This window comes from Tiliqua scincoides, chromosome 5 (genome assembly GCF_035046505.1).
Source record: "Tiliqua scincoides isolate rTilSci1 chromosome 5, rTilSci1.hap2, whole genome shotgun sequence".
NCBI lineage: Eukaryota > Metazoa > Chordata > Lepidosauria > Squamata > Scincidae > Tiliqua > Tiliqua scincoides.
In genome coordinates this window covers 130,947,853-130,965,262 of record NC_089825.1, presented here as the reverse complement: position 1 = coordinate 130,965,262, position 17,410 = coordinate 130,947,853, and the positions used below count along the sequence as shown (strand labels likewise).

Below are 17,410 nucleotides of genomic sequence, written 5' to 3'. Positions count from 1 at the left end.
CAGGTGAAGTCAACTTGCCTGGCCTTTTTAATATTTTATTTTATGTTTCTCTTTTCTCTTCTGTGTTCCAGTCTTATATTCGTCCTCTAACCTGTTAATTTCACCTTCAAGCAATGCCAAGATACATGTCAACTTGATCCAGTGCCATGTGTTCTAGACCAGGGGTGTCCAAAGTTTTTGGCAGGAGGGCCACATCAGCTCTCTGACACTGTGTCGGGGGCCGGGGGGAAAAAGAATTAATTTACATTTAAAGTTTGAATAAATTTACATAAGTTTACATAAATGAATATATTAAAGACGAACTTATATGAATGAATGAAGGTCTTGCAATAGCTCAAGGCCTATAAAAGGCCATGCACAAAGCAAGGCTGGCCTTTCCTTTGCTGTCGCTACTGCATCACAGATGTGAAACAGCAAGAAGTGGAGGGAGCCCTCATCCCACAGCTCATGTGAGAGGTCAAACAGTCGCCCTCACGCTGCGAGAAGTTGCGTCGGGCCAGTGCAGGCTCCAACAAATCTCTGGAGGGCCAGAGGCTCATTGGAGACTGGGGGCTTCCTGAGGGCCACATTGAGAGACCTTGAGGTCTGCATGTGGCCCCAGGGCCGGGGTTTGGGCACCCCTGTTCTAGACACACACTAAACTAGGAGCTGACTATTGGGAGGTGGAAATTATGTGAACGGAACTGGGTGACCTACTACTTGGGCCCAGTCGTTCTGGTGTGAGGGTGTCAATTTCACTTGCTCATATGTGCATTGTACTAATACACCGTGGTGCATATGGAGAAGACCTGGGCTTGATTTCCACGACAGCTTTAATCCTCTTTCAATGCACTTCTATTTCCCCGATGCATTATGGGGGGACTGTAGTTTGTTAAGGAATCTGAGAGCTTTCTATGTGAGAACGAAGTGCTTATTTCTGGCCATCATCTGCTGAACGATGTCACTTTCTGATTAATGATGTCACTTTCTGATTAATGATATCACTTTCTGATTAATGATGTCACCTTCTGGCCCTCAGGAGGCATCATGAATGCTGACTTCAGCCCTCTGTATGAATTGACATCCCTATGATAGCGTTACCCTCCATAATGCATTGGCATAATAGCATAAAAGTGGATTAAAGCTGTGGTGGAAATGCAGCCCTGGATAGTCTGACGTTGAGGTACCCACATTTATTTTGTAATAAATTTTGTTTAGTAATGGCCCAGGCCCCCTGGAAGCCCAGGCCCCAGGGATTTTGCCCCTCCTGCCTCTCCTCTCCTCAGGACTGTCTGTTTCCTCCCACAGTTAGAGCAGGAAACTGGTCAATGGTTCAGAGGCTGGTTGGGCACAGATGGGTGTGAATGAGATAAAGGAAATTGTGAATGAAAGGACTAGTTGGGGGATGAAGCAACTGAGGCAGGACATAAGAACACAAGAACATAAGAACAGCCCCACTGGATCAGGCCATAGGCCCATCTAGTCCAGCTTCCTGTATCTCATAGCGGCCCACCAAATGCCCCAGGGAGCACACCAGATAACAAGAGACCTGCATCCTGGTGCCCTCCCTTGCATCTGGCATTCTGACATAGCCCATTTCTAAAATCAGGAGGTTGCGCATACACATCATGGCTTGTACCCCGTAATGGATTTTTCCTCCAGAAACTTGTCCAATCCCCTTTTAAAGGCATCCAGGCCAGACACCATCACCACATCCTGTGGCAAGGAGTTCCACAGACCAACCACATGCAAGTAAAGAAATATTTTCTTTTGTCTGTTCTAACCCTCCCAACACTCAATTTTAGTGGATGTCCCCTGGTTCTGGTGTTATGTGAGAGTGTAAAGAGCATCTCTCTATCCACTCTGTCCATCCCCCCTCAGGCTTTTTATGTCTCAATCATGTCCCCCCTCAGGCGCCTCTTTTCTAGGCTAGACACCTGCCTCTTGCATTTCAAAGAAAGGGAACAAAATCCACAATAAGGCTTTCTGAATTCACTGAATCCAAAAGCTTAAATTTCCAAATATTAAAATTTGCAATAATTCACAGAACCATTTTTAAAATGAAAATTCTGGAAGAGTTCATTGTGCAGTGATGTCTTTAACCCAGAACTGGTTGTGCAAAGTACACCATAGCCCACCCATCCATGCAGCCTCTAGAAGTGGGTCAGTTGCGGACCTCGAATTATGTTATATGGGGCAAATGCCCCAGGCGCAAGGCTTTAGGACCCCACGGAAGCCTCTCTGAAGCTCCCGATTGGGGGTCGGAAACTGCGCTTCTGGTTTCCCAGAAGCACAGTTTATAGCGTTGGGGAACCTAAGAGAGGCTTCCCCAACGCAGCCTTGGATTGCGCAAGGCTCCGTTAGCCCCAGGCGAGTAGTGGGGGGTGAATTTGCACTGGGGGATCAACCACAGTCTGTCAGGGTGCCATTGCGGACCTTGATTTCCAATTCAATCGGTACAGACTGCAGCAACCCAAATCCTTCCTGGGGTCTGTTGATCCAAATGCCTCAGTCCCCTGCTTTGCCAACCTGGTTGCTGGTGTGCTTCCAGGCCCAATTCAAGGTGCTGGTTGGTGCCCTTGAAGCCCGATACAGATTCTTGAAGGGTTGCCTTCTCCCATACAGGTATCTTGTTGAATTCCCCCTGAGGCATTCTGGTGGGCCGCTGGAAGATACACTCTGAACTAGATGGGCCTTTGGCTGGATCCAGTAGGCTCTTCTTATGTTCTTATGGAGTCCTCCCCTCCCATCAGCTATCTTGGTGCCCTACAACCTGGTGCCAGAGTCCCAGAGAATTGGACTGTGTCCTGTATCCCATCAGCCTTCAGACATTCTCCCTTTCACTCCTATCCACTTTCTTCAGTTAATGAGTCATTGAGATGTTAATTATGGCAGCTTCCAAGCAATCCTCCAAGACAAAACCTTGTTGGGACATATCATAGCCCTAGGATCTGTTCTGAGTCACAAAGACAGACATGCATCATACTGATGGGCCTTTTGCAAATCTAGAAGTGTACAGAAGAACATTCTGTCTTGAATGTGACGGTCATAAGAAGCCCGTCAATCCAGATGTTGACATTCTACACCATCCATTGCTCCCAAAATGGTCTTCTGTGAACCCTAGCAAGACTCCCTCTTTGATCCTCTCGGCTTCTTCAGTGCTTCTTAAAGGGGCATGTGCCTTTTATGCAAATCTGCCTCACAGGTTCCTCCTATTTAAATAGCATCATCCAGGGTCATTCCATGCCCTGGCTGGGATCTCTACATTCTGCACCAGGGAGAGCAAGGGCAGGAAAAGAGATGAAGTCTGTGTGGCTGTCGATCATCTTACTGAGTGTCCCACCAGGTGAAGAATTACACATTGGGTGAAGGTATTATAAGCCCAACATAATGAGAATCCAAAGCCCAAGTCATTTTTTTTTTTTTGCCTTTGTTTGCAGGCAACGTCTCCAGTCTCCAGTTGGCCCAGTGGGGCGGAGGGAGCGTGAAGCCTGGGGAGTCCTCCAAACTGAGCTGTGGTGTCTCTGGTGTCCTGGTCAGTGATCACTATTGGGGTTGGATCCGTCAGCCTCCAGGGAAAGGGCTGGAATGGGTGGGGTCCATTCAGAGTACTGCACGAGGAGGAACCACCCAGTACAATTCAACACTCAGCAGTCGGATCAGTATCACGAGGGACACGTATCACAATCATGTGTACCTTCAGTTGAACTCTCTGACAGCTGCAGACACAGCCAAGTATTACTGTGCACGAGACACAGTAATGCAAAGCAATGGAGCTTCCATGCAAAAACCACACTCGGGTATCATTGTCTGCGTAGACCCTTCACTGCATAGACCTTCTCCCAGAAGGCTGCAGAGCTAATACAGCTCGCCTAGTTAAAGTCTGACATGCCAGTTTGTGTCAGCACTACCAAAATGCCCATCATTTTGGGCAGAGAGGGTGGATGGAAGGAGTGTGTGTATTACACATAGTCTACGGCCCATAGAATGATATGCAAGCCATTGATGCAGTTCCTCTGTACAGCCCAAACTTTGACTTCATTCATACTCCGAGCCCAATTGTATATATTCCACCCCCTCTGGTGCAGTGACACCAAAATGGCTACTGCTGCGTCCATGAGAGGGGCAGTTGCAGAGGTCCCCTCTAGTTGAACCTCTGCAGAGAAGAGACTTTACTCATACTACTACTACTACTACTACTACTACTACTACTAATAATAATAATAATAATAATAATAATAATAATAATACAGGTATTTATATACCGCCTTTCTTGATCTTTATTCAAGACTTTATTCAAGGCGGTTTACATAGGCAGGATAATTTAAATCCCCGTAGGGATTTTTACAATTGAAAGAAGGCTCTATCTTTCAAGAGCCACAACAATTCAGATGTTTCGTTCTGATCTGGCCTCCATCCTGGCCTCCGTTCTCCCACGCTCAGAGCAGATGGAATAGCTCAGCTCAGCTTGTCAGCTGCTTCAAGGTCGCACGGTGCCGGTGGCCTCAAACTGGCGACCTTCAGATGTTATCTTCAGGCAAATGGAGGCTCTACCCTCTAGACCAGACCTCCTGCCCCACAAATTTGCTGGTGCAGCTATGCATGGATCCATACCACAGGATCAGTTCTGGGAAGGGAGCTAGGATTCAGTGGCTGCAACTGCTGCCAACCTCTGCCCCCTTCCCAGACCTGATTTCCCCACATTGCTGCCTCGTTCCACCCTCCCTCAACTCATACCACCTCCCCCTCTGTCCCTGAGAGTCCGTTTCCCAAAAAGTGTCCAAGACACTACCATGTTATAGTCTATCCCTTGGGTCTGAGTCACAAGGAGAGATGTACGTGACACTTTCGGATCTTTTGCAAATCTATATTAAAAGAGAAGAACAAGCCTTCCAGTCTTAAGCATCTCACCAAATTCAGATTTTGGGGTTCCACAGCATCGATTGCTGTCAAAATATCCATCTGCTAACCCTAACAAGAGTCCCTCTTTAATCCTCTCTGCTTCTTCAATGCTTCTTAAATGGGCACATGTCCTCCTCAGGCCCCTCGTGTTTAAATAGCATCACCAGGAGATGCTCAGTGCCCTGGTTGAGAACTCTTCGAAGACAAAGTGAAGGAAAAGAGATGAATGTGTGGCTGTTGATCATCTTACTGAGTATCCCACCAGCTGAGAAATTATGCAGTGAGCGAAAAACATTATGGTGACACCTGGGGAGTCCTTCAAACTGAGCTGTTCAGTATCTGGTGCCTGGTCAGTTATGCCTCCTGGAGTTGGGTCCGATGGCCTCCAGGGAAAGGGCTGGAATGGATGGGGCGCATTTGAACCAGTGGGACCCCTATGTACAGTCTAGCACTCTGCATCACCAGGGACACCTACCACACACAGTCTTGTGTGTCTTCAGCTGAAATCTCCAACAGCTGCAGACACAGCCAAGTACTACTGTTCAAGATCCATAGTGAAGCAAAGCAATACAGCAATCATGCAAAAACCACACTCAGACCTAACAACCTCCTGCACACACCCTTCACTGCTTCTCCCTGAAGTCTATAGAGCTCATATAGCCAGTCTGGTTCAAGTCTGATTTTAGAGAGCAGGGGACAATTGATGGATTCCTCCCAAACACTCTTCTTTTGTATGTTCCAAGCTCCTGAGACCTCTCCCATCAGCTGTCTTCATTCCCTGCAACCTGATGCCGAATTCCGAGATAACTTGCAGTACAATCTTATACCTATCTACACAGAAGTAAGTCTCACTGAGTTCAATGGGACATGCTCTCAGGTGCATAGGATTGCGGTCTCAGCCCTGCATCTCCTGACAGCCTTCAAAAACCTTCCTTCTACCCTCTCCTTCATCAGGCAATGAGTCACTGGGATGTTAACAGCAGAATCTTCCAGTGCTCCCTGGCAAAACCTTGTTAGGACAAATGTCATAGCCGTAAGACACAAGTCTGAGTCAGAAAGAGGGGCAAAAATGACCCAGATGGGTGTTTTGCCAGTCTAGATAAAGAAAAAGGCTTCTCCCAATCTTAAGAAGATCACCAGATTCAGATGCCATAGTTCTGCAGCATCCTTTGTCAGTGAACTAAGCCTGGCTAAACCCTCTTTTATCCTCTGCTTCTTCAGTGTAGGACTGGCCAATGCCCTTTATGCAAATATGCCCCACTGACTCCTCTGGTTTAAATGGCATCATCAGGTTCTGCCCCATGCCCTGGTTGAGACCCCTTCATTCTGCACCAAAGGGAGAAGCAATATAGATGAAGTCTGTGGTGCTTTTTCTCATTGTACTGAGCATCTCTCTAGGTGAGTATTCATACAATGAGTGAAAGGCATTAGAAACCCATAATGTGAAAGAATCCAATGCCCAATTCCTCTTGCCTTTCTTTGCAGGCGATGTTTTCAGTCTACAGTTGACCCAGTGGGGCGGAGGGATAGTGAAGCCCGGACAGTCCTTCAAACTGAGCTGTAGTGTCTCTGGTGCCCTGGTCAGTGATTACTATTGGGGTTGGATCCGTCAGCCTCCAGGGAAAGGGCTGGAATGGATTGGGCGCATTCAGAATACTGCAGATGGCGGAAAGACCCAGTACAGTTCGGCATTTGGGAGCCGAATCAGCATCACCAGGGACACGCACCACAATCATGTGTATCTTCAGCTGAACTCTCCGACAGCTGCAGACACGGCCACGTATTACTGTGCCAGAGACACAGTGGAGCGAAGCATTGGAGCTGCCGTGCAAAAACCACACTCAGACAGAACTGCCTGCATAGACCCTTCACTGCTTCTCCCAGAAGTCTGCAGAACGAACATAGCTAGCCTTTTTGTCGTAATATATCAATAAGTAAACCATGTGACTAGGGGCTCCTTCATTAGTCCCATCCCCCTTCCCAGGACCTTATCTCCCCATGCCCACAGCCACCCCATCACCCTCCAATCCCTACCCCTCTTATGACCTCCTAGCACTCTTCACTGTAGCCAATTAGTCTTATTAGAGCAGAGAAAGTTACCATGAAGCCTGGCACTAGCAAAAGCTATTTTAGCACAATTGCTCAGAATCTGAGCAGGACTGGGACACCATCTCCTGGTTCCTGAAGGGGGACACCAGATGCCTCCCCCTTTACATGGTGGTGCTCTAGTCCAGTGGTCTTCAACCCTTTTCATTCCTGTAAGTTGCCGCAACCCCACAACTTGGGCTTCGCAACCCAGTTGGGGTCCCAACCCCAAGAACACTGCCGTAGACTGTAGCATAATAGACACTCCTTCCATCCACCCTCACTGCTGCCATCATGATGGAGATTTTGGTCGCGCTGAAACAATCTGGAGTGTCAGACTTTAACCAGACTGGCTACATTAGCTCTGCAGATTCTGGGAGGAGCAGTGCAGGAAGTTGTGACTGAGTATGGTTTTGTCACGGCATCTCCATTGCTTCACTCAACTGCGTTTTGCACAGTAATACTTGGCCACATCTGCAGCTGTTGCAGAGTTCAACTGAAAATACACATGCTTGTGGTGTGTGTCCCTGGTGATGCTGATTCGACTACTGAATGCAGGATTGTAGCCAGTGGTCCCATGGTTTCCAATCTGCCCTATCCATTCCAGCCACTTCCCTGGATGCTGTCCATTCCAGCTCCAGTGGTGATCAGCAACCAAGGCATGGGAGACACCACAGTTCAGTTTGAAGGACTCTCAGACTTCACCATTCCTGGGCCCCACAATGGACTTTTTAATGTGTTGGGCTTATAATATTTTTCACCCATTGCATAATTCTTCACCTGGTAGGACACTCCGTAAGATGATCAAAAGCCTCTCTCTCTCTCTCTCTCTCTCTCTCTCTCTCTCTCTCTCTCTCTGATGTTGGCAAAGAGCATTGACCACTGTCAGTTCCTTCTCATTTTCTAAGCATCTCCCCAGAAGAAGCATCATGAACTCATTTACAATTCTGGAGCACCTTCCTTATGAGGAAAGGCTACGGCGTTTGGGCCTCTTCAGCCTAGAAAAGAGATGCCTGAGGGGGAATATGACTGAGACACACAAAAACTATGCATGGGAAGGATAAAGTGGATAGAGAGATGCTCTTTACACTCTCACATAACACCAGAACCAGGGGACATCCACTAAAATTGAGTGTTGGGAGATTTAGGACAGACAAAAGAAAATATTTCTTTACTTGCATGTGGTTGGTCTGTGGAACTCCTTGCCGCAGGATGTGGTGACGGCATCTGGCCTGGATGCCTTTAAAAGGGGATTGAACAAGTTTCTGGAGTTAAAATCCATTACGGGTTACAAGCCATGATGTGCATGTGCAACCTCATGATTTTAGAGATGGGTTATGTCAGATGCAAGGGAGGGCACCAGGATGCAGGTCTCTGGTTATCAGGTGTGCTCCCTGGGGCATTTGGTGGGGCCGCTGTGAGATACAGGAAGCTGGACTAGATGGGCATATGGCCTGATCCAGTGGGGCTGTTCTTAAGTTCTTACGATCAGAAGAAGATCACCAGATCCAAAAGCCATGGTTCAGCAGCATTGCTTGCCTTTGAAATAATCCTCAAGCTATCTTGGCATGACTCCCCCTTTTATCTTCTTTGCTCCTGCAGTGCAGGACTGGCCAATGCCCTTTATGTAAATCTGCCCTGCTGGCTCCTCCTGTTTAAATTGCATCATCAGGATCTACTCCATGCCCTGGTTGAGACTCCCTTATGCATCAAAGAAAGAAAGAAGGAGAAGTGATGAAGTCTGGGGTGCTTTTTCTTTTTTTCATTGTGCTGAGCATCTCACCAGGTCAGGATTCATGTCATGTGGGAAAGGCATTAAAAGCCCAGCACATAAAAGAATCCAGTACCCAATTCATATTTCTCCTTTTGTTTGCAGGCAGTGTTTCCAGTCTACAGCTGACCCAGTGGGGCCCGAACAAGTTGAAGCCTGGAGAGTCCTTCAAACTGAACTGTGCTGTCCATGGGGCCCAGGTCAGTGACTGGTACTGGAGCTGGATCCTTCAGCCTCCAGGGAAAGGACTGGAATGGATTGGGTACATTCAGAATACTGCAGATGGAGGAAGCACCCAATACAATCCAACATTCAGCAGTCGAATCAGCATCTCCAGGGACACCTCCAGAAATCAAGTGTATCTTCAGTTGAACCCTCTCACAGCTGCAGACACAGCCAAGTATTACTGTGCACAAAACACTGTGAAGCAAAGCAATGGAGCTCTCAAGCCAAAACCACACTCAGACACAATTGCCTGCACAGACCCTTCAGTCTTCTCCTAGAAGCCTGCAGAGTTAATATAGCTAACCTGGTAAAAGTCTGACATGCCAGCTTGTGTCAGCACTGCCAAAATGCCCATTCGTGATGGCAGCAGACAGAGTGGATGGAAGAGAGTGTTGTGAACAGACAGGGGTCCCAGGTCATTCTTAGCCATGGAAGTGATGGGAATATATGGAGATGTAGTGGTTAAGTTCTGGGCCTCAAAGCTTTGGTTCAGAACAGAAGACCCCCCCTTTCTTTTTGCTAAAAGCAGCTAGTAAAATTCTGTAGCTTAACCTCATTTCTGCAAAACCACTTACAACAGCAAGGTAGCAAGGTGAAGGTCTTCCCAGAGCCTTCCCAACAGATAAGCCCCACAGTAGAGAAAGGTTGCAGGGTGTACTGTTCCTTTGTGCAACTTTGCCAATGGTTGGCAACCTTCAGTCTCGAAAGACTATGGCATAAACCTACAGCACCCTGTATTCCCAGGTGGTCTCCCATCCAAGTACTAACCAGGCCTGACCCTGCTTAGCTTCCAAGATCAGACAAGATCGGGCATGTGCAAGAGTTGGCAAGAAACTGTATGTTTGGGAAAAGAGTGCTGGGGTAACGTGACGCAGCTTTTAAGTGCTTGAAGCAAAGCATATGAACTGCTAGTCTCTCTGGCGTGCTAGCAAAAATTGCCAGGCTTTCCCCACCCCCTGTCAGCCAGCAGCAGGTCTTTGCTGCCAGCTGATTGGCTGGCTAGCCAAAGGGGGGTGGGACAGATGAGCTCCTCAGGTTGTGCTTGGCAGCAACTCAGGTTGCGCAAAGCAGGAGAGCATCTCCAAATACCAGTGCAAAGAGTTAACTCTTTATACTGTTATTTGCAGACGCTCCCCTGCCTTGCACCTCCTTCATTCTGATTAAAAGATAGAGTTCTCTGTTCTAAGGTGTGGACATCTGGCTCAATTCAGACCTGAGGCGAACCTAGACTCTGCCTCCAGCGCCTGCCCACCTTTAAGGGTGTACAACAATGCCACAGAATGATATGCCAGCTGTGGAGGAAAATCCCTGCCTGTCGAAATTCCACCTTCCTGTTACATGATCCTGGCAACAGTATTTTCAGCAGCGAGAGTTCTTGACAGAGTCTGGATGCGACCAGCTCAGACCCTGGTAACAAATCTCACAGTGCTGCCTACAAGATAGCGGCCAAGCTTAACTCAAAGCACCTGCAAGATCTGGCTGGGAGGAGGAAGGGCAGATTGCCTTAGGGTAGGGGTGTCCAAACTTCTTGGCAGGAGGGCTACAAAATCTCTCTGACACTGTCAGGGGCCAGAAATAAAAAAAGAAAATTCACACCTCAAATTTGAATAAATTTACATACATTTACATAAATGAATATATTAGAGATGGAACTTATATGAATGAATGAAGGACTTGCAATAGCTCAAGGCCTATAAAAGCCCTTACTCAAACAAGACCGACCTTTCCTTCTCTGCTGCTGCTACATCACAGATGTGAAACATCAAGCAGTGGAGGGAGCCCTTGTCCCACAGCTCATGTGAGAGATCGAACAGTCACCCTCACACTGAGAGCAGTTGCATTGGGCCAGAACAGTCTCCAACAAGTCTCTGGAGGGCCAGAGGCTCATTGGAAACTGGGGACTACCCGTGGGCTGGATTGGGAGTCCGCAAGGGCCGCAAGTGGCCCCTGGGTCAGGGTTTGGGCACCCCTACCTTAGGGATAAGTCAGTCAGACTCGGTGGGGCTAGCCTTCATATTGGTTGGAACGGGTCATCATGTCATTCAAAAGGGAAGAGTCAGACCTTCTTCATGTCTTGGATCTTTTTCAAATGCAGGAGAGTTGATAGAAGGACCTGCCTGAAACCCAGGCCCAGAGGCTTAGTGGTCTGGAGTGCGGGTTACAGTGTTAGAGAACAGAAACTGTGTGTGCTGCTTTATTCTGATGTGTTTCTAATTGCATTTCGGTCTGACTAATTTAAATGCCTTCTATTATTTTGTAACCAAACTGTGGCTATTTCTTAGATAAACCAATTTTATTGCAACAATGGAGTTCCACTGATTATCAGGGGATCGGGGTGGGGAGGGGGTCTCACTTAAATCCAGCCTAACAGCTTGCCAGCTCCCAGAGTAGGACTTGGCATATCAGGGTTTTGAAATAGGCTCCTAATATAGAGGAGACTTAAGGGCAGCAAGAACAAGGAAAACTTAAACCCCATGGCACAAGCCATTGATACATTTCCTCTGTTGGCCAGCAATCCTTTGACGCAGTATGGAAGACTCTGGCCTTCCCGAAGTAGTGCGCTGCCAGAATCACTTTTACAACAGCCATAACATTTGTTCCACAAAGCACTATGCTCCTATAGAGTTGGGCTGTCAGGGTGCAAATTACAAGGGACCTGGAGCAAACATAACGGAGACCGTCAGCATCATACCCCAGTGAGGACCTCAAACTCTCTCCATATTTGGGGGCCGTATATCTCTTTGACCACCAATATAACCACCCAACACCCTGCTACCCAGGCCTGATCTTCCAACATATGGCTACTTGGATTTGCATCAGCTATTTTGCTTATGCAAGCAAAAGCAGTTACATAGAGGCTTCTAGGGCTTATCATGGGGGCGGGGAACAAATCTCCTCTTCCCTTGCGGAGACCACCAGCAGCCTCTATTCCAGAACTGAATGCAGTGGAGACTGCACTGGTGCTACTGCATTGCACCAAGGGACATTTGTTCTAATTGAGCTGACAGTCCTTCCCATCACTCATCTTGAGCTGGAAATAAGAAGGTCCAGATTCCTGAGAGTCTCCAGACTCCCAGAGAACACAGCCTGTTCCCAGCATACCCTGACAGCCTTCATACATTCTTCCTTTCAGCCCTACCCACTCCTTCTCCAGGTAATGAGTCATTGAGATGTTAATTATGGTGGCTTCCAAAAAATTGTCCAAGACAGAACATGTTAGAAGTTATAGACTAGCACTTGGGTCATGTCTGACTCGCAAAGAGAGATGTACATGATACTGATGGAAAAATCATGACACTTTTGCAAAATCTAGATGAACACAGAAGAGCGTGTCTTCCAGTCATAAGAAGCTCACCAAATCCAGGTCTGGGGTTCTACTGCATCCATTGCTATCAAAATATCCTTCTGCTAACAAGACTCCCTCTTTAATCCTCTATGCTTCTTGAATGCTTCTTAAAGGGGCACAACCTCTTTATGCAAATCTGCCCAAAAGGCTCTTCCTGTATAAATACATCTGGAGTTGCTCCATGTCATGGTTGAGACCCCTTCATTTTGCACGTGGGGGAGGGGAGAGAGAGAGATATGAAGTCTATGTTGCTACTGATCATTTTACTGAGTGTCCCACCAGGTAAAGAATTGTGCAATGGATGAAAAACATTAAAACCAACACAAAAAGAATCCAGGGCCCAGCTCATATTTCTGCCTTTTTTGCAGGCAATGTCTCCAGTCTTCTGTCTGTCCTAACTCTCCCAACACTCAGCTTTTGTGGATGTCCCCTGGTTCTGGTCTTACGCGAGAGCGGAAAGATATCTCTATCCACTCTGTCCATCCCCTGAAATGTTCTGAAATGTTTACCCGTTTCAAAAGGAAGAAAGAAAAATGGATAAATTCCATGTTGTTTCTTCTCAATGTTTAAGCATCTCCCCAGGTGAAGAATTATGAACCAGATAACAATTGCAAGAAGATCACCAGTTCCAGATGCCATGGTTCTCCAGTGTCCCTTGCCTTTGAAATAATCATCAAGTGATATTGACATGACTTTTTTTCCCCTTTGCTTCTTTAGTAAAGGAGTAGACAACGCCTTTTACGCAAATCTGCCCCACAAGCTCCTCCTGTTTAAATAGCATCCTCAGTATCTGCCCCGCCCTGGTTGTGACTCCTTGTGGAAGGGAGAAAAGATGAAGTCTCTGTTGTTTTTTCTCATTGTACTGAGCATCTCATCAGGTGAGGAGTTATGTCATGAGTGAAAAACAATATGGACTGAATACATAACCCTGTGACCACTTCATATTTCTGCCCCTCTTTCCAGGCATCTCCTCCAGTCTACAGCTAGTGGAGTCAGGCCCAGGAATGGTGAAGCCTGGAGAGTTCATCACACTGACCTGTGCTGTCTCTGGTGCCCAGGTCAGCGGTTACTACTGGGAATGGACCCGACAGGCTCCAGGGAAAGGACTGGAATCATTTGGATACATTCGGGATACTGCCCGAGGAGGCACCACCCAGTACAATCCTGCATTCAATGGTCGAATCAGCATCGCCCGAGACACATCCCAAAATGAAGTCTATCTTCAGTTGAGGTCTTTGACAGCTGCAGAGACAGCCGTGTATTACTGTGCAAAACGCACAGCGACACAAGGGAATGGAACAGTCATGCAGAAACCACACTCAGACCTCACACAGACCCTTCACCGTTTCCCCCAGAAGTCCTGGGGGACTTCTCATATAGAACAGAGCACATATAGCCAGTCTGGTTTGAGCACATCTGTCGTCTTTCAGCTCTACCATTACGATAGCAGGCAAAATGGGTGAGGGGAAGGCGTGCACATTATCCCATAGAATGATATACGAGCCTCAGAAGTATTCCTTCTGCATAATCCAACTCTAGATTCTATTGCTTGGTCACGTGCAGTGTGAGAAATGAGTGGGAACCTGGGACTGACAAAGCAGTGAGACTGTCAGCCTCACACTCCAGTAAGATCTTCACCACCTTAAGGCACAAGTCTGAGTCAGAAAGAGAGATGTACATGACCCAGATGGATGTTTTGCCTAGCTAGATAAAGAGGAAGGCTTCCCTCAATCTTTAGCTCACCAGGTGCCATGGTTCTACAGCATCTGTTGTGAACTAAGCCTGGTTAGACTCCCCCTTTTAACTTCTTTGCTTCTTCAGTGCAGGACTGGCCAATGCCCCTGATGCAAATCTGCACTGCTGGCTCCTCCTGTTTAAATAGCATCATCAGGGTCTGCTCCATGCCCTGGTTGAGACCCCTTCCTTCTGCACCAGAGAGAGAGAGAGAGAGAGAGAGAGAGAGAGAGAGGGAAAAGGGATGAAGTCTGTGGTGCTTTTTCTCATCTTACTGAGTGTCTCACCAGGTGAGGAATTACGTCACTAGTGAAAAACAGTTTCAGTTCAGTAAGACCTTTATTGGCATAAAATACAGAGAAAGAACAGAACAAAACAGGAATATACAAAGACAACACAACACAACATAAGCATAAACATCAGTCGCTGCCCAGAGTCCCAGGGCTCTGCCTGGCTATTACCCCAGATAAAAAGGAAGTGACATTATCCAGAGTCTCAGAATCAGGTGTGGAAAGGAGAGACTGAAGCATGGTTGAATCCTCCCAGCCCTGCATCCTAGCTAATAGTGAAAAACAATATGGGCTGAATACATGACCCTGTGCCCACTTCATATTTCTGCTCCTTTTGCAGGCATCTTTTCCGGTCCACAGATGACCGTGTCTGGCCCAGGAATGGTGAAGCCTGGAGCGTCCTTCAAACTGACCTGCGCTGTCTCTGGGGCCCAGGTCAGTGTTTCCTACTGGATCTGGATTCGACAGACTCCAGTAAAAAGACTGGAATCGCTGGGTTACATTCGGGATACTGAACGAGGAGGCACCACCCAGTACAATCCTGCATTCAGCAATCGGATCGTCATCTCCAGGGACACCTCCAAAAATGAAGTCTATCTTCACTTGAGTTCTGTGACAGCTGCAGACACGGCCATCTATTCCTGTGCGAGAGACACAGTGAAGCAAAGCAATGGAGGAGTCATGCAAAAACCACCCTCAGACCTCATAATCGTCACTGTTTCTCCCAGAAATACACACAGCTCATGTAGCTAGTCTGGGTAAAGCCCTTCCGATCCTGTCAGCTCTACCAACATCTCGCTTATGATGGCTGGCAGAGAGGGTGTAAGGAAGGAGTGCCTCTTATCCCATCAAATGATATCCAAGGGACAGAAATATTACCTGTGCAGAGCCCGACTGTAGGCTCCACTGCTTTGCCACGCTCAGCCTGAGAAACGAATTGGGACCTAGAGCTAACACAGCACTGAGACTGTCAGCATCATACTCTGGTGATGACCTCGGGCTCTAGCCATATTTCTGGACCAAATACCTTTTTGACCATCCACCCACCCAACACCTTGTGACCAGGAGGCACTGTACACTAGAGATGGACGAAACACCCTGTACTGCTCAGCAGTCTAAGTGCCATCGCCAAGGACTCTCCAGAAATGCATTTCTTTTTCTTCAGCTCTGCTTCAAACACCAACAGACACTGCAATGCTCCTCCATCATACACAGCAGTGTTGTCCAATTTCAGCATGTGCAGACAATGCAGGGCCTTTGAGGGGCTCTTCTGGAGAGGGCAAAATGCTCTTTCACTAGGTCAACTGTATTGTTTGCTTCTACATCATGAAATCCACTCCAATCCCTTCCCAGGTGCCTCCTTCACCCAAACCATCCAAGAGACATTATAGTAGGTAGAACCAAGAGGCAATCTACTTGCCTTCAGTGCTCCTTCACCTTACACCCCCAGGATAGGAAAAAGAAGAAGGGGGCAGAGAGGAGAGGAAATGAGGAAGTGCGCAGATGCACACCATTGGATAAGGGGACATGGCATCTCCAGCATAAGGAAGTCTACAGCCAGCCCTGGGGTGCCTTGTTAATGACATGGTGTTGACACCACATTGTGTATAGTATGTTTTTGGCCTAGTCATTCTCCTCCACAGCCTGGGGATCCTCACACACTGCACTGCACAAAGATGAAGTTTTCGAGGGGCCAAATGACTGTTTCCTCGCAATCACTCTTCTCCAGCTGTAAGTTGGTGGTCCCAGCCTCCGGAAGTTTCCTGCCTCTGATCAACTGCCTTGATGCCCTGTGACATGGGGATGATTCCCAGGGAACTTGGTCCCAGCCCAACATCTCTTGACACCCTTCAAACGTTCTGCCTTTCGCCACTACCCTCTCCTTCACCAGGCAATAGAGATTCACATAGAGATTCACATAGAGATGTGAATTGTGGAATCTTCCAAACATTCCTTCAAGACAAAAGTCTGAAGGCACAAGACGTAAGTGACCCAGATGGGTGTTTTGCCAATCTAGACAAAGAAGAAGGCTTCTCCCAATCTTAAGATCAGATGCTGTGGTTGTACAGCATCCATTCTCTTTCAACTCACAGCCCAATCCTGAGCTACCCAGTGCCCAGAATGGCCAAATGGCGGCTGCTGCATCCTATGTACACCAAGCAGGCATGGACGTCTCCCTGGGGGAACATTTGTCCCCTTCCCCCAGGTAAGGGCACAGTCCCTGCAATAGGACTACTCAAGTCTACACCGGCTATTTTGCTGGTGCATAGTTGAGAGGCCCCGTGTCAGATGACGCAGTGTTCTGGATCTGGAAGAGCAGAGTGACGCTGGCCCCACCCCGTCTCCAGCCCTCCTCCCACCCCAGAACAGCTCCCCCAGCCCCAGCAGACCTCTTCACCACCCAAAGGTCTTCCCTTGCTCCAGGTGGCGTGTAGTGGACTTCTGGCTGGTGCTGGCTCAGCGCGGACTGGCATTGAGTCGGTGCCAGCCCTGAACCAGTGCTGAGTGTTGCAGGCATGCTTTATGGCATGCTTGTGCCAATACTGGTGTAGGGCCAGTGCACTGAGCTCAGGATTGCGCTCTAAGCCTGGCATGACTCCCTCTATTAGCCTCTTTGCTTCATCAGCCCAAGACCGGCCAATGCCCTTTATGCAAATCTTCCCTGCAGGCTCCTTCTGTTTAAATAGCATCATCAGGGTTTGTTCCTTGCCCTGGTTGCCCTGTTCTGCCCTCCTTGCCCTGTTCTGCACCAAAGGAAGGGAGAAGAAAAGATGAAGTCCCTGTTGCTTCTTCTCATTGTACTGAGTGTCACACCAGGTGAGGATTTATATCATGAGTAAATGGTATTATAAGCACATAAACTTATATCTTCCCTTCTAGCTCCTCCTAGCATATATGCACTGCTGAAACAGAGACGCCTTCGTTGGCTCGCTCATGTCGTGAGAATGGATGATGGCCGGATCCCAAAGGATCTCCTCTATGGAGAATTCGTGCAAGGAAAGCGCCCTACAGGTAGACCACAGCTGCGATACAAGGACATCTGCAAGAGGGATCTGAAGGCCTTAGGGATGGACCTCA

At 47.9% G+C, this 17,410-nt stretch overlaps 1 protein-coding gene across 1 annotated transcript; it reads left to right on the top strand.

Annotated features, from left to right (window-relative positions):
* Window positions 1–6,233: 6,233 nt before the first annotated feature.
* Window positions 6,234–9,240, top strand: LOC136653536 (uncharacterized). The gene is made up of 3 exons (XM_066630428.1): window positions 6,234–6,279; window positions 6,367–6,693; window positions 8,843–9,240. Exons 1-3 carry the CDS (start codon window positions 6,234–6,236, stop codon window positions 9,238–9,240), a joined length of 771 nt encoding a protein of 256 aa, XP_066486525.1.
* Window positions 9,241–17,410: the final 8,170 nt, after the last annotated feature.

What these genes read in the sequence shown, in the direction of transcription:
- LOC136653536 (XM_066630428.1), top strand. Translation starts at nt 6,234, where the DNA reads ATGAAGTCTGTGGTGCTTTTTCTCATTGTACTGAGCATCTCTCTAG. An exon ending in TGTACTGAGCATCTCTCTAG is followed by an intron (nt 6,280 to 6,366) that starts GTGAGTATTCAT and finishes CTTTCTTTGCAG; the next exon opens with GCGATGTTTTCAGTCTACAG. An exon ending in CAGAGACACAGTGGAGCGAA is followed by an intron (nt 6,694 to 8,842) that starts GCATTGGAGCTG and finishes TTTTGTTTGCAG; the next exon opens with GCAGTGTTTCCAGTCTACAG.